This window comes from Anastrepha obliqua, chromosome 4 (genome assembly GCF_027943255.1).
Source record: "Anastrepha obliqua isolate idAnaObli1 chromosome 4, idAnaObli1_1.0, whole genome shotgun sequence".
In the NCBI taxonomy this organism is placed as follows: domain Eukaryota; kingdom Metazoa; phylum Arthropoda; class Insecta; order Diptera; family Tephritidae; genus Anastrepha; species Anastrepha obliqua.
In genome coordinates this window covers 16,373,369-16,400,732 of record NC_072895.1, presented here as the reverse complement: position 1 = coordinate 16,400,732, position 27,364 = coordinate 16,373,369, and the positions used below count along the sequence as shown (strand labels likewise).

The 27,364-nt window shown below is 40.9% G+C and overlaps 1 protein-coding gene across 1 annotated transcript in view; it reads left to right on the top strand.

Moving 5' to 3' along the window:
• The first annotated feature begins 633 nt into the window (after nt 1–633).
• LOC129243484 (kazrin) overlaps nt 634–27,364 on the top strand; it is a 96,323-nt gene continuing 69,592 nt past the window's right edge. The window contains exons 1-2 of the mRNA XM_054880532.1: nt 634–714; nt 5,146–5,869. Of these exons, the coding sequence (XP_054736507.1) occupies nt 634–714; nt 5,146–5,869 (805 nt within the window). The remainder of the gene's footprint in view (nt 715–5,145; nt 5,870–27,364) is intronic.

Sequence of the window (27,364 nt, the reverse complement as noted above, 5' to 3'; positions counted from 1 at the left end):
CCATTTGTTAATTGTTGAGTAATTCAAAAAGTATTTGTCGGATTCACTTCAAATTTTCACACAATATTTTTAAGATATTATACTTTAAGAACAGCAAAAAAAATTAAATTTTTGAAAATTCTGTCTACCCATAACCCCTTCAAAACTGTTTGCAAAAACAAAAACATATCGGCGTGAAAAAAAGTTGAATATGTGAAAACAACTTTTTGAAATTAACTTATCTTCCAATCTGCCATTTCTATTAAATTTCTTTGACTAAATCTTTATTTCTAAATTTTTTATTTCTTTTTGCAGATGCCGCAGTGATTAACCAAAGCTATTTCGAGTTCAGCTCATAAGAGCACAAGAACATGCAAATCAAATACTCAAAGCATAAAAACTTTGAAGTAAGCCTAATTTGAATATCGTTGAGATTTTAGGCACCACTAAAATTTCTAAATCCTATTCGATGACATAAACCAAAAAAAAAACTCAAAAGCTCATAGCAAATAAAATTTGATATAAGGAAAAGCAAAAACAATTTATTACACAAATTACTTCCCACTCATTATCCACCACCATTACCTGGATAGCCAACAACTCTAATACTCATTGAATAGTATGCAAATAAACGGCACTCCTTCTTGTCCCACAATGGCCGCCTCTGAGCCACCAGAACCGCCGCCGCGCAATCCGGATCGCATTAATGCTTCGCTGCACAAGCTAAGTGAATCTGTAAGTACATGCATGTATGCATTTTTCAAACCCATTTTCCTCTGCAAATCGCATAAAAATAAAAATCACGCAAGAAAATTCCAAACAATTCCAAACAAAAAAAAGTAAAATAAAATAAAAACGCCTTCTTTCTTACTATTTTCATTGTGCGCGCGGTATGTAGGTCTATGTGTGTGTACTAAAATGCATGTCTATGTATGTGTGCCGCTTTCATAACATTTCTTTAAGCACAAACGTTGAAGAAGTATGAAATGCAAGCATATAAAAAGTCAAAACTATTGCATGTTTTCTATAACTTACTTTCCCCTTTCAACCTTTTCACTGCATTCTTTTCTTCACTTTCCACCTTGGCATCCATGCGCATAGCATACCATTTTATGTCATTCTTCACCTACTCATAGAATATTTGTTTGTCTTCTCACCCGTAGTTGTGTGCATGTGTGTGTGTGTGTGTAATGCCTATAAAATTCCTTTGTGCACGTTCGCTCAACCGAGTATGTGAATAACTCTCAAATTTCAAATAACTTAAGATCGAATTTTATGCTTTTAAATTTTGCTATTTCCTCCTCACTTCATCTTTCTTATAAACGCCTGAGCTATTTCAAGCTTGCTTGCACCTCTATGCATGTGTCCTCTATAGCTACAATCATCGTAAACGAGAATTTATTATTTTTTTGTCGCAGTTATTTTTATTGAGGTATTTTTTTAGTGTATACCTTAATATCGCTATGAAAATGATATATTTGATGTTTTTGTACAAATTCGCTCACTTTTTTATATGCACAGCAATATTTAATTTTCGGGCTATCGGCAGGTTGGGTATTTGTTGAAGACGAACGAACGATGACTGATTTACGGTGGTGTTAGCCGCTTCGTACCGCTGATGAAGTTCATCAGGTTTTTAATAACAATGCCTGCTATATCAAAGAGATAGCACCAATATACTTAAATCTTAGCCCCGTGAAAGGAGACCAACTAAGAAGACAGCGCTGAGATGATTCCAGCTCTTCCTTCAAAGAACTGAAGCAAAAACGACTTGAAGTAATGTCGCGTATCACAGCATAGATTTTTTTCTTTTCCTTGTTCACTCCTCTCGGGAGCATAGGGCCTCGACAAGACTCTTCCATCGTACACGGTTCTATGCTGTTGTTTTTGTGCCGTCCCATGAAATGTCGGCATCTGCTAGTTCGCGCAACATCGACCTTCTCCAAGTGTTTTTTTGGTCGCCCGCGACCTTTGCTCCCTTGCGGGTTCCAGTCCAGTGCCATTCTCGTGATGCTATCTGGAAGTTTTCTCAACGTGTGACCTATCCATCGCCACTTTCTGCATTTGATTTGCCTAAGGATGGGTTCCTCATTCGTTAAGCCCTACAGTGCGTCATTATAGAATAGAATAACGTCGTCCAGAATATTCTGCAGATGATGCGGAGGCATTTGTTGGCAAAAGATTGTCGCCTCTGTGTGCTGGTGTTAGAGACCAGCCATGAGCCGAATATTCTTAAACTACGTACACCTGGAGATTTGCGATCTCCCCCATACGGCATGCCGCCCTTGCTTTGTTTAGCCTGCATTTGACATCTTCATTTGCTCCATCCTCTGGCGTGATGATGTAGCCGAGGTAGCAAAAGCTATCAACAAATTCCACCGGTCATCTGTCAACCAATATCTGTCTTGCGCTATTGTGGTTAACTCACATAGCTTTGGTCTTGGCGATGTTGACCTCCAGCCCGACGGTGCGTGCCAGCGCGAATAGTCTGTTCTCCTTCGCTTTCATGTCTAAGAGTTTGTGAGAGAGGAGGCAGATGTCATCGGCGAAGTCCAGGTCCTCAAGATGTCTGGTGAAACTTCATACGATGCCTTTTTTGTGCAGGGCCAGTTAGCTCGTAACGTCATCAAGGACGATGGCCTTATGCCTGCGTTGGTAGTGTATGGATCGCTGATATCGCCTTTGTGAAGCACTGCCAGTTCGGAGTTCTCGTAGAGGTCTTTGATGAGACGGATTATCTTGGCGGGAACTCCCTTGCTACTCAGTGCCAGCCATATACAGCATGAATACCTCGCGGTCAATCTCCTTTAAGGACACCCACAAGATCCCTCGAGCGCCCCCGATCCACTCATGGCCAGAAAGATTTTGCGACCTTCCAAATTTGTGTTGGGTTAGGTTAGGTTGGTATGGTTGCCCAAGAAATGAACACACTTAGACGAAGAAAAAAGGTTTCGTACTTTGTGGTACCATTATGAAGGAGGTGAGGTGAAAGAGGAAGACCGATGGGATGCGGGGAGAGGGCGGGGAGAGTGCGTTCCTTAGAGTGTGCGGATTAGGAACGATGACTATGCTGCGTTTGCGTGAACCGCTTTGTGCTGCTGATGAAATTCATCAGATTTTTAATGTCAACGCCACCTATATCAGCAGGCGTAGCAAAAAAGTAAGAGCCAAGGTGCCTGGATCTTAGCCCCGCCAAAGCAGGGTAGCTAAGGAGAAGGTGCTGAGATAATTCCACCTCATCCTCCACACATCCAGCGCAAAAAGGACTCAAGGTAATTCCAAGTCTCACAGCATGCATTCCTCGACAACTTCAGAAGCTCGCCCGAGCGCGCCCAGTCTACACGTGGTCAGAAGGATTTCGCTTGCCCGCCAAAGCAGGGCAGCTAAGGAGAAGGAGCTGAGATGATTTCACCTCATCCTCCATACATCCATCGCAAAATAGAATTGAGGTCTCACAGCATGCATTCCCCGACAACCCCAGTCTACACGTGGTCAGAAGGATTTCGCTTGCCCAATGCTTGCTGAGTTGGTGCCATGCCCATATTTCCAGGAGCAGACCGCAGGTAGTCAGGGGGATCCCAATTCTCTCCTTTCGCGGGGAGATCACCTGACATGGCCCTTGGTTGGCCAGCTCATCCGCCTCACAGTTTCCTGCAATGTAGCTGTGGCCAGGAACCCAGATGAGGCTAATGTCAAAGAATTTGGACGCAATCGAAAGTGAGGTCAGGCATTCCCTGACCAGTTTGGAATACACCATCACTGACTCGAGGGCCTTTATTGCCGCTAGGCTGTCGAAGTAAATATTTACTTTCTTGACTGTTAGTATGCATGTGAGCAGCCAATCAGCTGCCTCCTTGATTGCGGCTACCTCTGCCTGGAATACACTGCAGTGCTCCGGTAACCTGAATTAAGGTCTGATGGGGAGCTCCTCGCAGAAAACTCCTCCGCCAACCTTTCCCTCCAACTTCGTTCCATCCGTGAACAAATTCACCAGACCCTGTCCCCAAGTGTGGGGGCGCTGAGCGCCAGAGTAGGAGTCGTTCGAGGCGCCCCACTGATTCCAATGGGTGCCGACCTCTGAACTCTCTCCAGCTTCTTAACCAATGTCGTCCTCTCTACTGAGTTCCACCAGACTATTACTCCATATAACAAGATAAGCGTTACAATAGGATTATATAGCCAAAAAACAACTCTAGGCGAAAGGCCCCATCTTTTTCCAATTGCGCTCTTTCACCCATACAAGGTTATTGTTGTCTTCTTTGCAGGAATGAGTGAGGAGAATGGTTCGCTCGGACTAAGCAGTGGTGCGCATTGATCGGTCCCCAAAGGGATGCATCTAAAGGTCCTATTGATACTTGAGGGTTCGTAATTGAGAGCAAACTTGTAGCCTGAGCCTTTCAATCTGATCGCAGCACTTGCAGCCGGAGCTCTGCCTGCAAGTACCACATTTAGCATTGCCTTAAGCAGTAGAGTAAGAGTAGTTCGAAGCGTCCCACTGATTCCAAGGAGTGAGACCTTTGATTGTGTATTTGCTCCATGTAACGAATGCTCGAAACTTTTTCATGAAGAAGAAGATACTCAAGGCTGCCACTAAAAAAATTGTCAAAAATCAACGCGATTTTTGAGGCTCTTTAAATTTTCGCTTTATTGTACCAAACTTTCGTGTGCTATAAAACTGCATACACAGAAATTTTTGTGTTTTGTTGGAAATTTGTTGTTTTTCTCTCTAATTTGCACAAGGTTTGAAATTTGCATTGACGAGGCTTTTGTATAAAAATTTTTCATTTCACAAAAAAAACAAAAAAACAAAAAAAAAATTAAATGCAGAACAAATAAGTGGTCAAAATTTCTCAATAAGTCGCTGTGCCATAGTTATTTGTATCAGCGGGCTTTCATTTTTGTCATAGCGCAATCAAAAGTGTTAAAATAGAATTACATACGAGTTCTTTTTTTTTTGGCTGAATTTCCAAACAAGTATTGAACACAACAAACGCTAATTTCATTCACCTCCTCTCTGCATGCTTCCTGATGTCTTTCACTGAGCATCACAAGTAAATTAACACCCGACTTCACCAGCTTTTCCAACGCTCTGATAACTTTTGCATTTACCTAAAATACTTCATTTGCGCATTTTTAAATAAATCCAAATAATTTTCTTACTTTCAGAAAAATATCAAATCGCTCGACTCCAGCATAGCAACAATTAACGAAAAAACGATTAACAATAATAAACCACTCAAGCCGATACTATCGCTGGACCACGGCAGTGGTGGCGTCAGTAACATCACCGGTGTAAGTGGCAGTGCTGCCACCACGACAACCGGCACAACAGCAGCACTAAGTGCCAAAAGTGTAACGCCAGCAAGCGCCACGACAGCTGCTGCTTCGGGTTCGGCTACAGCTTCAACTTTATCTTCCACCGCCAATCTACCAAACTCCACTACTACGCTACAACCAGCCTCACCATCAGCGGCATTTGTGTATAGTAAGCGTAGTACAGCGACTTCAGCGTCGACGACGACTGCGTCAGCAACGCCAACAGCAACGGCATCTTCGGCAACGGTGTCAGATTTAACATCTGGTGGTGTCGCTGATAGCGTCTCGCCGCTTAGTTCGAATGGCAGTAGCAGTAATCAAACACTTATCTCACCAATGACGATCGATAATCAGCAGCATCGCCTGAGTTTTCCCAATAAAAACGAGGCGCATGCAACACTTATGGCACAACAACAGCAACAACATTTGAATGGCGCAACTGCAGCAGCGACGCTGCTAAATGGTGGCGGCACTAATGCGGGTAGTAATGCATTGAATGCCAATAATCCGAGTGTGAATGCGGCGACGGCCTCGATAGTTACGGCGAATCACTCGAATACAGCAACAAGTGCAGGTAGGAGGGCGGGAAATTTTTATTTTTGGTTTTTCGTTCTTCGCTTTAACAGTGTACGCTAGAATCTAGTAGCCTATTTTTAGCAAGAATTTAAATACAGTTAAGGGTTGTGCTTAGTTTGAGAAATGTCAAGCTTTTTTAACGCAAGGGTAACTGTCCCTGATTGAACTAAGTCTTGCTTATGGTACATTTCAGAGGAGAAGACAATAATGGCAGTATTTATTTCGGTTATTACAAAAAGTATTTATTTTTAACCGCACGCACTTTGGGACAAGAGTATTATAATTCTGATCACATGAAAGTTGTGTATATACGAGATAAATGTATGTATACCACAATCCTATCAATGATGAGAAGAGTTGATTTATCCAGGTCTGCTGAAACATCCGGTCATCTGCCCGTGCGGACGACAACTCAAGAAAAATTAAATATTTTTCAATTAAACTTGTGTGTAGGAGGTGCAAAATTAAACACCCGATCGGAAGATTTACAATTTTTGAAAATTGCGTCGTACGTCAGTAATATTTGACATTTGTAAAGTAGACAGCTGCATTATACAAACCGACAAGCAATATTCAAAATAATATTCAAAATAAATATTTCCACTATTCAGAATCATTTTATTTTTGAAGTGAATTTTCTTGGCCGTTGATGGACGAGCGAGAATGGAGAGTAAACTTTCAAGGCCATGCAACGTTTTGGGCATTTTCGTTCCGCGAGAGAGAAAAAAGATATAACGTAGAGGAAAAGGAGAGAGAGAGAGCTGTACCTGATATATATATCTTAGATACACTTTAGGCTATTTTTCCTGAGTTTTTCCTTTTGGTTGCTAATTTCTAGTGAGAAATGACACAGCATACTTCTTGGCGCTTGTTCGTTGGTGCAAACTTGTATGAAATATATTTTTGGTGTTTTGGCCTTTTATTTACTTGGTGCCTACTGTATGAGGCGTTTTTTGGTCCCAATTCTTTTGGCGTTTTTTTTTTTGCGCCTACTTTTTGGCGCTTATTTCCGTTTCCTGACTAGTGCTTGTGCGTTCTATAAAGTGCTATCCACTCCGGCGTCCAATTTATTGGTATTGCTTTGCGGTAATTTGTGCCGTTGCTGCGGCCTGGAATCGCTGCATTTGTGCGGGTGATAAACGCTCAGAGTAGTGCGCCTTGTTGCCACGGTTTGAGTCCGACGTTTACCTACAGCGGTAGACCCTTCTCCGTTTTTTGTAAATTTTGTCTATTTGTATTCTCTGCAAATGTTGTGAATTTATTTATATATTTATTCGTTCTCTCTCCCTCCCTCTCTCATTCTCTCTCGGGTCTCTCCTTCTTTCTTTGTCTTCTTTGAAAGTTTCACTTCTGTTATGTGCACGCACTTTTTTTTACATCATTTTTGGCATTTTTCAAGTAGACAGATATACAATTTTACATATCAGAGGTGAGGTTAAATGGCTGCCCTAGCTTGGGGTCCACTTGGACAAATATTCAAGGGTCGTCCGTTCTGATGCCATACGGGGGAAGGAGAGGAGAAGGAAGAAGGAGCCTTCGGATTGGTGGATGATGACCAGGCACTTACGGCGACGCCGACGGTGGCTGATTTACATTCGTAATTAGCCGCAACAAGCTACTGATGAAGTTCGCCAGATGTATGGTATTTAAACCCGCTACATCCGTAGGCGTAGCGAAAAATTGAGCGCCCAGATGTCGAAATCTTTGCTCGACGAAAGCAAGGCAGCTGATAAGAAGATGTTGAGATGACTCCACCCTGTCCTTCAGACAGCTTCTGCAGAGCGGACTTGAGGCACTCCCAAGTCTCGCCGCACGGACACCTAACGGGCAATGTCTGGTAAGGCAACCCACCAAACTCGAGAGCTGGGGATTTGTTAGCCTTAGAAGTTCCCTCGAGCGTCCCCGATCTACCCGTGGCCAGAAGGATCTCGCGACTTTGCACCTTTGCGCACTAGCCCAGCACTCGGTAAGTTGACTCGAGGCCCATCTTTCCAGGAGTTCTTAAGGAAACTCCAATCCTCTCATTTTGTGATGAAACCGTCTCCAAAGATCCCTATCTAGCAAGCTCATCAGCCCAGCAGTTTTCCTCTATACTGCTGTGACTGGGAACCCAAATGAGCCTGATGTCGAGGTATTCGGATGCAATCAAGAGAAAAGCCAGACATTCCCCCAGCAATCTTGAACGCATAAACAACGAGCCCAAGTCCCTAATTGCCGCTTGGCTATCGGAGTAAATATTTTCTTCCTTAACCGTAACTACTGAAGTAAACAACCAATCCACTTCTTCCTTAATTGCGGCTACCTCCGCTTGCAAAATACAAAAATGATCCAGCAACATGGAGATAAACTGAAAATGTTTAAGTATGCTAGAGTGTCCGTAGTTAAGTCTAGTGTGTCATAGCTAATTTTAGCTTATGGCCCGAACACCTTATTCTTATTGCGGCGCGTGCAGCGGTAATTTTTCCTGCAATGTCCACAGGTTCCACATTCAGCATAGCGTTGAGTGCTAAAATAGGAGTGGTACGGAGCGCCCCACTGACCTTTGCACCCTCTCCAGCTTCTCAACTGATGCCATCCTTTCTAGCGAGTTCCACCAGAAAAGGACTCCGTACAGCAATATTGGTTTTGTAATCCTGCTCTAAAGCCAAAAATTGACTTAAGCGAGAAGCCCCATCTTTTTCCGATAGCGCCCCTGCAACCATACAAGGCGACTGTTGCCTTCCTAATTCTCTCCTCAATGTGAGTTTTCACATGAAATTATCGCGAGCGGTACCTAAAAGAATCTAAAATTGTATATGTTTTACAATATTTTAAAACAACATCTTGAAAGACCCTTCAATAAATTTCCTCATCAGTTATGAGGCTCTAAATAAATATCACCGTTAAAGGCTATATATTTCATAAATAAGTGCACGCACATATGCAAACTGTTATCTTTTTATACGCATCAGCTATCTGCGTAACTTTGCCGCTTTTGTTTTCCTTTGGCGCAGGCCATTGATTTGCCGCCACATCATTAATGTCACTCATACGTCCCGGTGGGCACATTAAAATTGCTCATCTTACATGCTGCAGCAGATAAGTTATTATATTTGTTAAAACTGTTTGCTTACGCACTGACACACACACACACACATACACACACTAATGCCAATATCAATATTAACACAAGTGTGGTGATAAATTTTCATTTTGGATTATATTAGTATTTAGTGTTTTCTGCCAACATTCACCCCACCCCATTTATTTATCGTTTTTGAATTTTATGATGGCATTTCAATAGCATTTAAAATATGAGTGTATATACGGAAAAATGAAAGCTCTCGAGTGGAGTTGATGTTTTTTATCGGTCTCATAATTTTATACGGAAGTTGATTCTGCGCCGCAACACTTTGTTTGCTTGTTTATGAAAAGCTATTCCATTCAATTTTTCAATATAAATTGTAATAAAATGAAAAGGTAAAAATAGTGAACCGCACGTTGTGCATAGTAAATTCCTCTTTTTAGTTTACTTACTAAAAAAAATTATACCGCACGACAGTAAAGGAAATAGACATTAGAGCGGGCTGATATGGAACTCATATTTAGATAGTACTTGTTGTTGTAAAAGCGGCAACAAATTGTAGTAAGTGCTGATGCAAGTTTTAAGTGTTTTTTTCCTTTTTATGTAAGTTGTGATGTGAAGTGATAGAATTTATGTATAACCTTATGGTCTTTGAAGCGAAAATTTCTGAAATTCAAGAAAGGCTCATCTCATTATTACTGAGGCACTAATTTTGTTTGTGCAGGAATTGATGAAAAATTAATCACCCGCAATTCAAGGCTTCACTAAAAAATATTTGTTTTAAGATACTTCCTAGTTATACAGGTCGCTTTGGTTAACTCTTAGGTTCTTAACCACGGTCCTTCCCTCAATTACTCATATGGTCAATAGTAATAAACATGCTGCTTCCTACTTGCTTTGCTATTGATTGCTACAGGTATGCCTTTGTTATCCTAAGCAGAGATGGGTTCGAAAACAATCGTGCAAACAATATGGCCTCAGGAAATTTTAATTTTTTTTTTTTTAATTTTAATTAAGCTTATACAATGTTAATAACTGTTATATAAACTGGGGTTTTCATGCAGCACTAGCTTCAGAGGCTATCAGCTGTCCCGGAAGTATGAACGGATTTAAATCCTTATTATGTTTTTTTTCAGATATGAACCTAAGAAGTGCGGTGGGGTCAGTTCCAACGAAATTCTGTTGTATTTTGGCATCGAGTCCTGAGCAGAAAGCAATTAAATGGAGAACGCTTGTTGGGGAATTACAGAATTGGCATTGGTTGGTATGGTCCCTTCCTGCCTCAGGAAATATTTTTCAGACTTTGGAAAAAAAACTGGCTATTAATTGTTTATTAAAAAACTCCAAATTTTTAGAAAAAAAATTATATTTTTATGTTTTTCAAAAGCACTTTCAATTTTATTGAAATCGACCAAGCGGTTTTTAAGTTACAGTGATCATCGTCAGTTCAAAAAACATAGTTTTGCGAAAAACGCATTTAAAGTTTTGCTATCGATTTATGTACAGGGTGATATGGTACGATATGAAGTGTTACCTATTCAAAACACCAGAACTTTTTTGTGTGAAATTAGTTTTTATTGACTTCAAAGACAAAATTGTTCAGAAGTGATTACAATTTTAACATAGTTATATTCACTTTAGCTCGATATGGCCTTTTGCCTTGACTATAGCCTTCAAACGGTAAAAAAATGAATCCTCACCTTGCCCTCCAAAATAGACCAGATGGAATAGTCCATCGGATTTGCGTCTGGCGAACTCGAAAGCCATTGTGTGGACGAAATGAAGTGTGGAACACGATTTTTTAACCATTCTTGGTTCACACGAGCTTTATGAGACGGTGCCGAGTCCTGTTGGAACGTCCATGGTCTACGACCGAAATGTTTGCGTGTCCACGGCTCTAAATCAGCTTCTAAAACATTTTCCCGATTATAAGTCGTATTCACTTTGACACCATCGGCAGTCACTGCGCCCCAAATCACTACTTGCGATGGGAAATTGCTTCGAGTGGCCATACGTAGGCTCAAATTCTCGTATGAGCATACGGTCAAGTAAACACGATTGTTTTAAGTGTTTATGAAGTGCTCAATTGGGAAATTTGTTTCATCAGAAAACACAATATTAGGAAATTCGCCACGTTCGTGCAAGCGCAACAACTCCTTTGCTCTTTCTCACCGAACTTTTTTTTGCTGGGGTGAAACATCGTGTGCTTTTTGGAACTTCTAAGCCTTGACCTTGAGCTCATTTTTCAATATGCGTCGAATGCTGTCTTGCGATATTTTCAGTTCTTTGTCCATTTCTCTTCCACTTCGACGTGGATTTCGTTCAAGTCGAGCCTTCACTTTCCGAACCATTTTTGGCGTTGTTGCGGTTTTTTGGTCCACCTCCATAGCGTTTTGCAATGCTACCAGTATCATTGTAACGTTTTATAGGGCGATGCACAAACATTTTATTTACTTTGAGGTGGCTGAGCTCACGAACAATGGCTGGTTGTGATTTTCCAGCCAAATATTAAATAACGCAATCACACTTCTACGTTTGAGTTCCATCACAGAAAAAATATTCAACAAAACTGAAACGCAAATGCTTTTGATGGCTTATAAACAATATATTGAACTGTCATTAAAACAATTTTGACGTTCATGTCATGAGCTGTTTTACAGATACAAGCAGTGTGAAGTTGGTAACACTTCATATCGTTCACCCTGTAATTACTTATACCGTGTCATCTATTCAGACGTCATATCAACTTCCAAAATATCGATTTGCTCTTGCTTACTTAGCATTCTACCTTCTATAGTGTTATCGTTAGCGTGCTTATCTGCCACTTTCATGCGAGCAGCATCCATTTCTTCAGCATACCGATGAGAATTAGGCCCACAATTAAGTCCCAGTGTTTCCATTATAACCAATAATGAATTTATACCTTCGTTGAATATACTGTTTGTGGGCATATTTTCCATACTAGTTGATCAGAGATTTCATTATTATTTTGATTGAATCCACCTTCACATCTTGAAAATGAATTTTCATTACTGAGATCATCGTAAGTAGGTTTGATAACTTTGCAAACATCAGCAAGTAAGGGAGAATAATCGTGGGTGTTTTCATTTTCGCAGAAGACCCTTTGTGATTAGCAGTACAATCATCTTCATGCGATTAATGCCATTTTTGGAACTCAACTGTATTTGTGTATTTTCATACTCACATAGCTTACAATATGCACTTTTAATGTTTATATCAAGAATCTGTCCAGTAAAATATTCAATTATAAAAGAAACTCCGAATGTCGATGTATATCCTTGTTTTTTCCAGGTTCCATCTCCCGCTACAGTTAAATGATGTGTACCTTCATTTTTAGGCATTGGCATTACTTGCTTTTCTTCATTCACAGCTTTCATCATGAAGGCTTCTGCGACGGTTTTACTACAATTTAAAATCCGTTCCAGTAATATTGTATTCGTGCATTTATCTAACGGTCCGGAGCACCCGAGCACCCTTTGTTAATTGTTGAATAACTCAAAAAAGTATTTGTTGGATTCACTTCAAATTTTTACACAATAATTGTAAGATATTATACTTTAAGAAAATGTAAAAAATCCAATTTTTAAAGCGCTTCGATGGCAGCAGTAGGAGTAATTCTCATAGCACCTGATATACCAGGGTTTGTACTATAGCTGTAATTTGATACCAATGTCCTATGTAGTGCGATAAGCCTTACCATTTGGGTGTAGATACGCGATAACTTACTTAAAATAGATGTTCAGATGTGATAACTAATAATTTAAACGCCCATCAGACACATATATACATTCTGTCGAAAAAGTACCGGGAATCGTTCAATAAAACGCAAAATTATTGTTTAATCATCAAAATTTATTTATTTATAATTCAAATAGGCTCCATTCGAATATGCCAATGATTATTCCAGTCATCAAAGCACCTTTTAAACGTATTTGAAGAGTTCTTCTTCAGCTTCTTCAGCGAATTCTCCTTAATGGCCTCTACTAACTCAAAGCGGCGTTCGCGGAATGACAGTTTAAGTTTTGAGAAAAGAAAAAGGAAAAAGTCACAGGAGACTTAATCCGGTGAAAACGGTGGTGTTATGATGTTCGATGATATTTGTCAAATTGATGGTCAAAAAAGTGTTCACAATATGAGTCTTGTGAGACGGTGCGTTGATCCTTGAATTTTCTTTGCACAAATTGGGCCGTTTCCTACGCACATTCTCTCTCAAACGTCACATAACTTCCAAATAATATTCTCTACTTATCGTAGAACTATTTGGAATGAATTCCGAGTGCACAACTCCATGACAATCTAAGAAAACGAGTAGCATGACTTTCACTTTTGACCGACTTTGACGTGGTTTTTGAGTTTCGGCTCATGCTGATAGTGCCATTCAGCCATCTGTTGACTGGTTTGCATGTCAAACTCATATACCTACGTCTCGTCACCTGTTATGATGCGCTGGATAAACCTTGGGTCCGAATTCACTTGCTCAAGCATGTCTTCAGCTACCTTCTTTCAATGCATTTTTTAAAAGAAATGCAACGCTCCTGGAACGAGTCGAGCAGCCACGCGTCTTGCCATCTCATGTCCAATTGATGGTGTACGGTAAAATGTTGCGAATTGATTCGTGAGACACGCTAAGGTCATGAGCTACCTCTTTCAAGCTTAAATGATGGTTTTCCAGCACCATTTCTTTGACTTTGTCGACAACTTTGCTTTCATCCGTTGAAGACGTTGATGGGCGACCCCATTGGAGCTAGTCTTTCACGACTCCGCGGCCCTCTATGAAAGCCTTATACCACTCACTGACCCGTGTTTTTGATAAAATACAATCGCCATAGACTTTCTGCAACATTTTCAATGATTCGGCACACAAAATCCTGTTCAAAATACAAAATTTAAGACAAATTCTTTGTTCGATATTTTTATCCACAGTGAAAATCGCAGAGCACACCTGCAGTTGACTGATATAATTAAATGCTTAATATATAATATAATTAAGGCTTATTGACAGATCATGCGCAAACTCTGCAACACTATAGACGACAGTTGTACCAACATTCCAGCAAAAAAACTTTAGAATTTTGAGTAACGCGCGATTCTTAAATAAACAATTCCCCATATTTTTTTTGACAGAATGTATGTCCAAAAAAAAGGAACACTAACCAGCATCTAAACAGAAGCTCCCATTTTGTAATAAGGCTAATTAAATCAGTCGTTTTTCTCTACACTTTTTGTGCGAGCAACCAGCATGACTGTACCATCTACACTAATTATTGCAGATTTGCCACGGTGTATGAGTGATTTAAAACTAAAAGCTTGCTACTAATTAAATATTCCACAATGTCAACACATGACCACACAGTCTACCTACATATGAACATGAATTAAAAGAAAAAGTCAGCAGAGCATCATTTCCATTCAAAAAGCTACCGAGTATTTGCACTTTTCCACTAACGATTTAATACGTATATTAAAATGCATGTGTAAACTGATAGGTTGGCTCTGTAGCCAGGTATGCAAACAACTTTTTATGCACAATTCACCGAAAGCAACAAACACTAATACCAACACACATAAATAACTTTGCCGTAACACCGGTCACACTTTAAATTCATAACTTCATCGAAGTATGGAATTTAATATTTTCCATTTCCGTATCAGGGATAGTGAAATATGAGTGGTCGTACGTATAGATAATCACTATGGATAGTAAGCATCGCCTGGTAGGGGATATGATAATTTGAACAAAATAACAGCAAAACTTACTCAGAATCCAACCGGAGCGCTGTATGCTGGCTTGTTAGCGGAAATAGCTTAAAATGAAAATGTAGTGGATAATCATTTTTCTGCAAACGTAGAGTGGAGTTGGTGCTTCACAAAGGCAGAATTCAGACTTATTCGACAGCGGGGCTGTGTGTTTGCTGGTTGGCGCTATTGAGCAATTGCTGGCTGCTGGTCGCCCATACCGCGCATGTAGGCTAAGCTATTCAAGAGGGACTTGGGCGCACATCCACAAATGAATATACATAGTGAACTCTGCCAGCCAATTTGCAGTGTTAGCAACATTCCAATGTCCTTCACAAAATTCTAATAACTGAAGTCTGGTGAGTTTTTTTTTCGTTTTTTTTGCTTGTAATGATAAGTGCAAATCACTTTCTGACCATTTGGCTTACGACTGGTCGGTGCATCTGTAGTCGAAATAGTGAAAATATTGGTCTGGCAACTCTCTCGTTGCTGCCTGGTAGATTTTACTTTTACACGTCAGTCGTAATGCGACGATGGCAATATGCACGAGCATTCCATTTGAATACGAGATGTGTGCGGCAGGTATGCAGTGTGGGCTCTGCGCTAGTTCAAGGCAGCTTGGAAGTTGTTTGAGCTTTTATGAGTTGACTGCCGGCATGGAGTTGTGTGGGCTGCTGCTGAGCATTGTGGTGGGCTGATATCATTGATGGGTCATACAAAGACCAGACTAGCTTCTGTTGGTTGTGCGACAATGATGCGTTGCTGTTTATCGTCTATTGGGTCAGTTTGTGCGCGTTTTCGGCTACTCAGACGGGTAGGTTATATAGTATGTAATTAAGCCCAGTAGGCGATATTTTCCCTGCTTCCGAAAGGAAAGTGATTTTTAATCTTTAAGGTGTATGAATATTTTATTATACAAGAATTGGTTAGTTGGTTTAAGGGTGACCCCGCATTGGAGTGCCACATAGACCGCAAGTTAGGTCCGTTGTGTTGCCCTAGAGCTCATTATATTATATGATTTCCCCACCTAACGGAGATTTTTATTATAGATTTTGGCCAAAGATATTAATTCGTTTCGAGAATTTAATGAGAGATTCGATTTTCAGGTCCGAGAGCACTGAAAGATTGTCAATTGTTGGAGAGCCTAGAAGAGCGAGTCGACTTCTGGCTAGGCCGGGACAACTGCACAGCAATTGCCTGCTCGATACTTCCTCATCTTCGTCCTCACAGTATCTGCACAGGTCGTTTTGAGGAAACCCGGGCCGACGTGCGTGAGGCAGTGGCCGGTGATAAGAGATATTATATGCCTTAGTTCGTGTTTCGATGGACTTATAAGGGTTTTTGTCTGTTTCAGATTGTAGGATGGCCAGATTTGTCTGGTCGTAACGCAAGTAGTTTCCACTCGCCACCTCCGATCAGCAATGCTGCCAAATTCTTGATCAATGATCATTTTACATGTTGAGAGCGGAATGTGGATTGTGGGTAAGTTACTAACATTTGATTGTGCAGCTCCAGCTCTTGCGAACTCATCACCTTTGCAGTTACCTTCGAATCCACTGTGAGCCGGTATACACATAACTTGGAAAGAATTCTGAACACTTATTTCGTTAAGAGATAAGAGACGGGATCGAACCACATCTGAGTGGGTATAAGAGGAGCTGAGTGCTCGAACGGCCATTTGACTGTCAGTGAAAAAGCGGATATCCTCTAGTAATATTCTCTTTTCTAAGAGAGTTTTCTCAGCATACCAGATAGCGCATACTTCCGCTTGGAATACGCTACAGTAGTCGTCGGGTAATCTAAATGATAGATTGATGTGAGGGGAATTGGAAAATATTCCAAATCCCACTTTGCCGTCTTGTTTTGAACCATCTGTATATATAATCAGAGGGCCATCGATTTCGGTAAGATTTGCCTTCCATTCTTCCCTAGTTGCGAGTGAACAGGAGAATAGCAAGGGTGATGATGGAAGACTTACATAATAGTCTATGTCGGAAGAGATAACAGTGTTCCTGTTCAGTATGGCCGAATGGCCAAGCTACTTTTTCCATTTCGATATAGACAAGAATGCGTTACTGTTTGCTCCTTTGAAAGGACGGTCGCATTCCCTAGTTCCAAGATTTCCAAAATCTTATAGACTTGCCAAGTGCCATCAGTTTGGCAAGTTGTTTTTTTCCTGTCCACTCCTCTCGGGACCATAGGGCGTGTACAAGACTGAGTCTCACGTTGGTTTCGTTAATCTATTTTGATTTCTGACAGGGTGGGTGATCAGCCTGCCACTAATGCATACTTAAGTTCTCCTTTTTTCCCAATTTGTTTTTGGAATCATTTTATTTAATTAAAAAAATTCGAAAATGAAACCAGGTAATGTTTCTTGGTTGGAAGGGATGACTACACTAGCCCTAGCTTTAGACCCATCAGAATGACCTCTTTTATACCGAAAAGTCTCGAACGGCTAGTGGAATTGCGCATATATTAGAAGTCGCTGAAGGTTCACCCACTCTCTCCATTTCAGCATGTCTATCAAAGCGGAAAATCCTGCGAGTCGGCACTGCACAACCTTGTTGCTAGGGTAGAGCTGGCCATCCACAGGAGAGACTACGCTATGGACATCTTTCTGGATATAGAGGGGGCTTTTAATAACACCACTTTCGACAGTATGTGCAGCTCTGCCTGGAGGCATGGTGTAGACCGGGTGCTGGTGAATTGGACACGTTCAATGCTAGCCCAAAGAATCGTCACGGTGCTGGCAGGGAGGATCTGCTGGTGCCATACGGGGTTAATAGAAGCTGCCCCAAGGCGGTGTACAGTCGCCATTGCTCTGGTGTATGATGATCGATCCACCTTAAATGGTGCTAGAGTCTACACACAAGCATATGCGGGCGACGTTGCCTGTTTGTTAACGGGCCCTTCGCTTATCTGAACATCTGTAGAAAAGTGCGGGGAAACTCTGGATATTATTTACACTTGGTGCTGTGCTAATCGGCTATCGGCAAACCCCACCAAAACTAGTATTTTCCTCTTCATCAGAAGGAGGAAACTTGATGGGCTCGTTCTGCCTAAGCTAAAAGGAGTCAACATCCAGCCAGCGAAAGAAATCAAATATCTTGGAATTCACACGTTGAATCAAAGATATCCAAAGCACTGACTGCCTTCTGGCAGTGTAAGGGTATTTTCGGGAAAACGTGGGGTCTAGCAAGATTATATGGATCTACGCGGTTATGATGAGACTTATTATCACCACCTATGCATCAGTGGTCTGGATGAGTAGACTCTATCTCGTGGGAGTCAGGAGGAACTTATCGAGACTACAAGGCACTGTGGCCTGCAGCAGATGGAGCTTTTCCAAATACTTTAGGCCCAGCATTAGATGCTCTAGTTGGTCTACCACCACTTGATGCTTTCATCCAAGGAGAGGCCTTAAAGACCATCTGCAGGCTGGAACACAATGGGAACTGGTACGGCCTCTGTTCGGCATTGGAAAACAGAGTAGGCATGGACTTCGATCCAATGACTCTTTCCATGCCCCTTGACTCCATGCCATCAAGAGTCGTATTTGAAAAGAGATACAGTGTGGTGCTGCCAGAGGCTCAGCTGTGGTCAAGCTCAGAAACTGAGCCCGGCAAACACTGTTTTCGCATTTTCGCGGATGGCTCCAAGACCGAGCACGGCTTCGGCTCTCGGATCTATATGGAATCTAGCGGGAGAAAATTGCACTTTGCTCTTGCGATGCATGTATCTGTGTTTCAAGCCGAAGTGTATGCTGTTCAAGAAGCGATGAACTTTGTTGTGGAAACCAGATGGAGAGGCAGATCTATATATGTCTGCAGCGACAGCCAAGCTGCGCTCAAAGCCTTAGACAGCCGCCCATTCACTTCAAGGATAGTTCAGTACTGTAAATCCAGGCTGAATAGACAAAATAGCCTGATACTAACATGGGTCCCGGGACAAGTGGGTATCGTTGGTAACGAGTCCTCTGACTCCTTAGCTAGAATGGGCTCTGAGGCCAACTTCCTTGGCGTGGACCCCGTTCTGCCACTCCCTTCTGCAACCATCAAAGCCACGGTTAGCAAACAGGTTACTCGAACCCACAAGTGAGATTGGAATGTTGAGAGAGGCTGCAGATGGACTGAACTGATGTTCCTTCTCATGTCGGACCGACTGCCCCAAATCCTTCTGTCATTAAGCAAAAGGAACTGGAGATAGCTGGTTGGACTGATGACGGACCACTTTCTGTGGGCGAAGCACATGGAAAAGGTAGGAATGTTAAACAGTGCACTCTGCCCAGCTTATGATGAGAAGGATGAGACGGCGAACCACTTCCTGTGCTTCTGCCCGACCTTCGCTCGAATCAGGTTTGAGTTCTTTGGCACTGATGTGTTGAGAAGCGACCACCTTGGCTCCTTGGCATCACAAGTTCTACTCAGATTTCTTCGGAGGTCGAGTAGATTTAAAGAAAGTTCAAAAGGGAATGCGAGTGCAGTGCAATGCAAAGCAAACAAAAACAAAAAACTAACGTGATTGTCAACACCGATTATTTCTGTGATTTTATCGACATTTTCGACATTTTCTTCTACGTTAAAAATGTCTGAACGAAAATATTAACTCGACAACGAGCATAAACTTTAAATTGCCTGATTGATACTTTGAGAGCTATCGATCACCATAGCGATCTGCCGAGAAAATAATTGATTACTTGTGAACCTTAATAGGTTTCACAATTAGGCTATATAACTTAAGTAAATGTAAGGGTCCTAAATACTAATGTCTTTATGTGTCTAGGACAACTTTCTCGCTTAAATCTTTTGGTATAACCTTTAGTTCCTTTACCTGTTCCCATCTCCTTTTATCACTTTTCTTAAACAACTGTTTTATTTTTTATATGTTCTTCTTCTACACTTTCATTCACTCTCCTCGTTCTCACATTTCGTTATCATCCAAACTACTGCACTATAAATGAGTACTCGAACGAAAAGAGGTGTGCAAATAACTCGTTGCAGGATAAGGAAATTGACACACCCAATCTCGTAGTCATGAGAGCAGCAGCAATTGACTGAAATTATTTGTTTGATATCCCAATGCAGAATACTTCGGCACTAGTTTCCGAACAGTCCAATTCACGAATCTGTGCACGTTTGTATGTATGTAGATATGCATGTGCCTGCACACCCACCTCCTTCAAATGCTAACGTAATAAGAGTGGAATTACCCAGAAAGCAGAGTTATCCCATTTTGCCCTAATGCCAGCCAGTCGAGTAGCGTAGATGTTCATTACAGGCCAACATAGGCTGACCTCTTTCAAATGCTGTTTGTCTGTATTGTCCTTGGCCGATACTGCCTGCCGCCTGCTGCTTCAATGAGTGTTTGCCAGTGTGTTTGTATGCGCGCGTGTAACTGCATTTCGGGTCGATTTTCAGCAGCTCTGTGGCCTGCATGCGAACGCATGCGATAAGACAACTCACAAAACTGCTGCAAACTCAACGGACAGTCAAGGCTTTGCCAACCTATTAAGCCGGACAAGCCAATCTGCGTGCAAAACATCTTTGCATTCATAAGTACAGTTTCGAATACGAAAATAGCAGTACGAAAGAAATATTAGAATTAAAAAAAATATAAATTTTCTTTCAAATTTTATTGTATTTTTTAACCCAACACAAATGAGTCTAAATCAGTTCTTCTGTAACGAAAAACAGAACGTTTTATATCAAAATTTGGGGGAGGATGTCCCGGGTATTCCTCTAGAATCTGAAGGTAAACTTCCGCGATAACCTCCGCAATCTACTTCCATTTTTTCTTAAGAAGGGCCCTCTTCTCCCTTGTCACTGACGGTCAATGTGCGACGGCCCTTGACGACTTCACTAAATGTTGGATGTTTATGGCGGCCTACTTTTTGGTCTCTAACGACCCTTTCTGCCGCTTGTTCTGCGGCTCGTTGCCTTTTAAGTTTGGCACCCGCCGGTTTTCCCAAATCGAATATTACTCCCTTTGCCCATTCCAGCGATTTAGCCTGTTTTTCGGTTAGCTGATCTGCTGCTACCTCTCCAAGTCTAAATAAGACTCTAATGGCCGCGTTTTTGTTTCGGGGGACGAACATGTTAAGCCAGTCCCCCCCGTCATAAACTGGCTGCCCGCCTAGAGATACTAGGGATTTCTATGGTTAAACCTGGAAGCATATGCTGACCCCCACTCCTCTGTAAACGGTTGAGCTGAAATGTGTGAATTATTCACAATAAGCCTAGTTGGCCCCGAGACCGGTTTTCCCAAGCCTCCTCGCCATCCGCTGCCTCCTGCAGTACTCGTACTGGGACCAGACCTCTCGCTCAATCCCTCGTTTTTGTTTTGTCCTTGTTCACCCCTCTCGGGAGCATAGGGCCTCAACAAGGCTCTTTCATCGTACTGATGATTGCTATTATTTTCGCACCGTCCGATGAGATGTCGGCATCTGCTAGTTCGCGCAATATCGACCTTCTCCAAGGATTTTTTGGTCCACCGCCACCTCTGCTCCCTTGCGGGTTCCAGTCCAGAGTCATTACTAGCGACCTGGCCAATACCTTGCTCGCAGCTATGGCAGTAGTCGGAGTCAACTCCGTCGGTTTTTTGGAAGGACCGTCCTCCTGGTTAGAAATATTTTTATTTAATTTCGAATCCATGTTTGGTCCCACGACTGTCGGACAAAGAAGATCAGCCTGTACATAGATCCGTAAGCACAAATAAGGCTAGATAGAACGTGAGGTCGCCAGGTATCTGGAGCGCTGCGCTGGGCTATTTTTGATCTGGATCCCCGAACTATAGAAATGGAATGCCCTCGCTCCATTTCGAAATATAATTAAACGTGATAAGGTCTAATTAATGATATGCCCCCGGTCCACGACAAGGTGCCTGCCTGCCTTCGCGGAGGGAATTCAGATTTAACACTAAAACAACGGACGCACTCTGACCAAGCTTATAAAAAAATTCAAGAAAAGCTGCACTGAAACACTTTCTAGATACCAAGTTCTAACGAATATTTGGTTGAATTGTCCAAATTTTTTATTACGACAGCACAACGCCGGGTAATTGAGGCCATCAGTTGCTCATCACTTGCGGAGAAAGAAAGAGAGGCGACCAAGAAAGAGATAGCTTGATGACGTCGAAGCCGTCTTAAAAGCCATCAACGTTCTTAATTGGAGAAATGAGGCAAGAGAGAGACTGAATTGGAGCAGGATTGTTGATGAAGCTATGGTCCACCCCAGGCTGTGAAGCTAAGGGAGACAGGGAAAAGTTGCCCACTTCACCGCTGCGGTTCTTCAGTCGCGCATCTTAAACAATTTTTCAAAATTGTTGATTGTTATTCGGTTTGGCATTGTGTAAAGCTTTTTTGAGTTACCCATAGATTTTCTATAGAATTGAGGACGAAGGACTGAGTTGGGCATTCCGTAAACTCCAGCTTATTTGGGCGAAACCAATTTTTGGCCTTCCAAATTGTATATTTAGGTTAATTTCCCTGCTGGTAGACCCATTTTATTGGCATTTCCTCACTGGCATACGACAACATAAATATTGGTGTCTATTGGGTTATCAATTTTGTATATGGGGCCTGTGCCATAATATGAGATCCATCACCATATCAATATTTTTGGGCGCCTACGTTTCATGCTACGATTTTAGAGTGGAATGCGGCTGATTTTCGGTGCCAAGTGAACGTCTAGCATATGGACTCTATGAAATATTACGCCAGATGTCAGCTGTCCAGCTAAGATGTTTTCGTGCAAATTCCAAACTTCTTGCCTTGCGCTTTGGTATGAGCAGTGGCGTTTTTCGTGGTCTTCGAGCTGCTAATTCAGCTTCGCGTAGTCTTCTACATACAGGCATATCACAAACATTTAAGTTCACTTCTTTTTTAATTTGTGTGGCTGACTTCGCGGGATTCGTTAATTATAAGTCTAAAACTTAATTATTGTTTTTACAGACCACTTAGATCTAATATGAGCTTAAGGGGTTACATGGGTTTCATTGGTTCAAAAAATCGATTTATTTTTTTTTGGCTTATTAATTTCTAAAACATCTCAGGAATATTATCCTAAATTTTCAAGATGAACCGAATAATAAATTCGGAGATACAGCCTTTGGAAGGTGTGCGTTCCAAGCCACTTTTATTGTTACTCAAAACTTTAAGCGCGTTTTTCTCGGAACCAAAGTCGGTTCCTCGTGCTTGAACGAAGGACTTTTTTTTTCAATTACAACTATTTAAAAAAAATCAAAATGTCAAGCAAATTTGACCGAAATTTTAATTTTTTTGAAAAATGTCTGCCAAAATTTCAATTTTTTCATTTTTTTTCTTTCCTTCGATCAAGCACGAGTTTATGGTCTTAACTAAAACATTTTTTTTTTCTTTTTTTATTTTTGATGAGCCTGTCAGGAGTTATGCTGACAACGCGAACGCACCTTTTTTTCGAGGGGTCACCGGAACTGACGTCACAATGGAGGAGTTTTTTTTTTTTTTTTTGAAAATTTCGGAAATTATTCTTTAAATATGTATCTATAAGACAGAAGAAAGTTTGTATTAAATAAATAATTTTTTACATAGAAAAAAAAATTTTTAAATAGGCCTTTTTTACCCAACGAAGCCCATGTAACCCCTTAAATTACTATTGTACTATATTACTATAATTATTAAATAAATTAGTAAAAAAGAGTTTAGAAATTTATAAAATTCATTCTTTGAAACCGAATAGTCAAGCGGAATAGAACTCGAGATCTTATTGAATTATCTTAAAGCGCGGGCAATTGGAGCATTACGCGCAAAATTCGTGTTAAGAAATTTAAGGTGAAATGGGTTAGTATTGCGTAGAGTTGTTGTCGGAATATGAAAGTGCATGCAACGTAATAGGGATGTACAGTCAATTTCTCCTTTAATTACATTAAAAAACGTAAAGCAGTGAGAGTATAGACCTCCTACTCTCTAGAGACTTTAAGTTAATTAAAATCAAACGGGAATGGTAGGAAGGGATAAGATTTGCGAATTTTAACGACCTGAGATCATATTTAAGGAACACCTGCTGTACACGTTCAATTCTCTAAATAGCAAATTGGTGGCAAGGCCTCCAGACAAAAGTTGCATATTCTAATCTAGAGCGAACAAAGGAAGTAAAAAGTAATTTGTGAGTGTACTGCTCCGAGAACATCGAGCTATTACGCCGTACAAAACCTAAGATTGAGTAAGAAGTGGACACAATAAAGTTAATGTGACTGTGGAAAGCAAAATGTGAGTCAAAGATCACCCCTAAATCTTTGAATTCATGAACAGATTGAAGTAAAGTATTATCAATGCTGTGAGATGACTGGAAAACCTTCTGAGTTTTGGCGAAAGTGACATGAAAACATTTTTTAATATTTAGAAAGACACCAGAGTTACTGCACCAGCGAACGAGCGGATCAATTTCCGTTTGCAACATAGGAACATCCTCATTTTTTCTAATGGCCGAAAATATTTTCAAATCATCAGCATACAAAAGAAAGTTGGCTAATGAAAAACAGGTACTAATATCATTAACTGTGGGCAAAAAGTAAGGTGAATTTGGTTGTAAAATGAAAAATCTTTATTTGTTCTTGTAAATCAATTTCATCCCCTTCAAAATAATCCCCTCTCGATGAAATACACTTATGCCAACGATTTTTCCAATCCCCGAAACATGCCAAATAGTCCATTTCCGGTATAGCCATCAGCACCTTCTTCGATTCAGCTTTTATCTCCTCAATCGACTCGAAACGCGTTCGCCGGAGTGGTCTCTTGAGTTTTGGGAATAGCCAGAAGTCACACGGACCCAAATCAGGCGAATACGGTGGTTGCGGAACGATATGCGTGGAATTTTTGGCGAAATGGTCACGAAGAACGAGTGCAGTGTGAGACGGTGCATTATCGTGATGCAAAAACCAAGAGTTGTTGGCCCATAATTCTGGTCTTTTTAGACGAATTGCTTCACGTAAACGACGCATAACGCTCAAATAGTATTCCTTATTAACAGTTTGGCCAGGTGGAAGGAATTCGTAGTGCACCACACCACGAAAATCGAAAAAAACTGTCATCATGGCCTCTATTTTTGAACGACTTTGACGTGCTCTTTTCGGTCTGTCCTCGCCTTTAGCACGATATTCGCTTGATTGGTCGGTTGTTTCAGGGTCGTAAGCATAAATCCAAGTCTCATCTCCCGTAATGATGCATTTGAGCTTGTCCTGATAGTCTGAAAGAATTGTTTCAGACTCATCAACGCGACGACTTTTTTCCAAGAAATTGAGAGTTTTCGGTACCAAACGAGATTTGACTTTTCGTAGGCCCAAATGGTCTTTCAAAATGGTTTTCACAGATCCTTCTGATATTCCGATCATATCAGTAAGGTCTTTAACAGTCAACCGACGATTTTTGAGCACTAACTCCTTCACATTATTGACGTGTTGGTCATCTGTTGACGTCGATGGTCGTCCGGAGCGCTCCAAGTCATCAACACGTTCTCGACCCTCTTTGAAGTCTTTGCACCACTTATAAACATTTTTCTGCGACATGGTCGAATCACCAAATGCCTTCTGCAACATGCTAAACGTTTCCGCAGCCGAAATTTCATTCCGCAAACAAAATTTGATGGCACTTCTCTGCTCAATCAAATCGGACATTGTAAAAATCGAAAAATGCACTCTTGGTCGTTTGGTAAACACAAGCGTAAATATATTACTGATAATGACATTCACATGAAAGTTGGCCCAGATGTTATTAACAGTGCTGCCAACTCATGAAAAAAATAACTAGAACGAAATTTTAATCCCGCGAAGTTTGACAAATAAATTCACCTTATTTTTTGCCTACAGAACGAAGAGAACGGGCCCTCAAATACTGGCTTGCGGCATCCCTGAAGATGCAATGAAAGGTTCCGAGCATTCACCCTCAATCGTTACCACACATCGTCTATCGGATAAATAAGATCTCAACCATTGAAAGAAAACAGAATGGAAACCAAGCGAGGCTAATTTACGTAATAGAATTGCATGAGAAACTCTATCAAATGCTTTAGAAAAGTCCGTATAAACACAATCGACTTGAAAACCTTCAGCAAAAGTTCCAAAGCAGTATTCACCAAAAGCAGCCAGGTTGGAAACTTAGGTCTATAGCCGAGATAAATCCATGCTGATTGGGCGAGGTTAAGCTCTTAGTTGCAAAGTAGATTTTTCTTTTGCAATTCCTTCGAAAAATTTAGAAATAGTAGAAAACTTCGAGATCGGACTGTAGTTGCACACATCATTCTTTTTGCCACTCTTGAAAGTAGGGGTGATAGTTGTGGTTTTCCAATCGTTGATAAAAACTCCCGAAGATAGAGATTTATTAAAAACTAATTTGAGAGGAATGACAATAGCCGGGCAGTTGCATCAGTCTGCGAAGAAGTTTTTAAACCCAAAATCCCATTCTCAATATCCAGGGAAACAAGGTTTAAATAGTCAAAATTCAAGGATAAAAGTGGATTATCATGACAAGAAGGAAACGAGTAAGTATCATCACTAGTGAAATTAGATTTGAAAAAATCGGCAAACAAATTGGCTATGCCCACAGGAGTAGACGCTGATTTGTCATTAAAACGAACCGCAGAAGGGACTCCTGTGCTTGACTTTTTAGATTTAACATTATCTTTTGAGCACCTTACGATTCTGCGATCGCCTTGCAGCGACAATTCTCGTTTTCGTCCGCTTTTTTGCGCTTTTTCACAAATTTGATTGCATTTGAAATCATTTTTGCTGAACATCGAAGAAGATTTTGTATTTCTGTGTAAGATCTTCCATCTGCTCCCAATTTCAGAATCTGGTTTTGTTGTTCTGTGGTGCAGTGGTTGACCCAACATAAAAATCATTTTTCAAGGCTACTGCTATTTTCATACTCGCAGCTGTATGCACATATGCACATGCAATTTGAATATGCAGGCACATGTTTTCTGCTCAAATTTTGCTTTCACCTCTATTAATTCTACTATTGCGTCTAGGCTGCAAATGTCTTTGTAAGCATACATGAATACACACTTACACACACACACTTACACATACATCTTTGTATATGTAGACCAGTTTCAACGTGCGAACACTCCGGCATGCACCAGGGCATGTTTGAACTTGTATTCATTTTCGTTGAGCGCCGCATGGAAGGAAATTCAATTTTCGAACCTGTATTCCAGTAGCTTTCTTAGGTTCAGTAGGAGAAGAGCAGCAATCCTGTTTAATTGCGACACACATATGTACATAGTTTTTGGTTGTGATGCATAGCTGCTCGTACATACATACAGACTGGTTTGAAAAAGATATTCTGATAACCCTCAATTGTATCACTGACAGCAACAAGCAATCTGTGAGTTTTCAATCCAATGACGACAGTTTTTTTTTTGTTTTTGTGAAAATGTGAATTTTTAATTAAAAGATGTTATTGCCTCCTACACATCAAAGTTTGCTTGTAGAGCAAAAATTTCTTTATTGCGTGGGTAGGGTGAGTGGTGCAGAGATTTTCTTGCACATTCGGTGTCACTTTGTGCTTTGGCAATTATTGTGTGAAGGGTGCTTTAGAAGCTGACTTCGATTTTCTCCTCAGATTTGTAATAAATACCAAATTTGTATGTGATGAAGGCAACGTTTCTATGTACTCAGTTGTGCGTTGTAGTCTTTTGG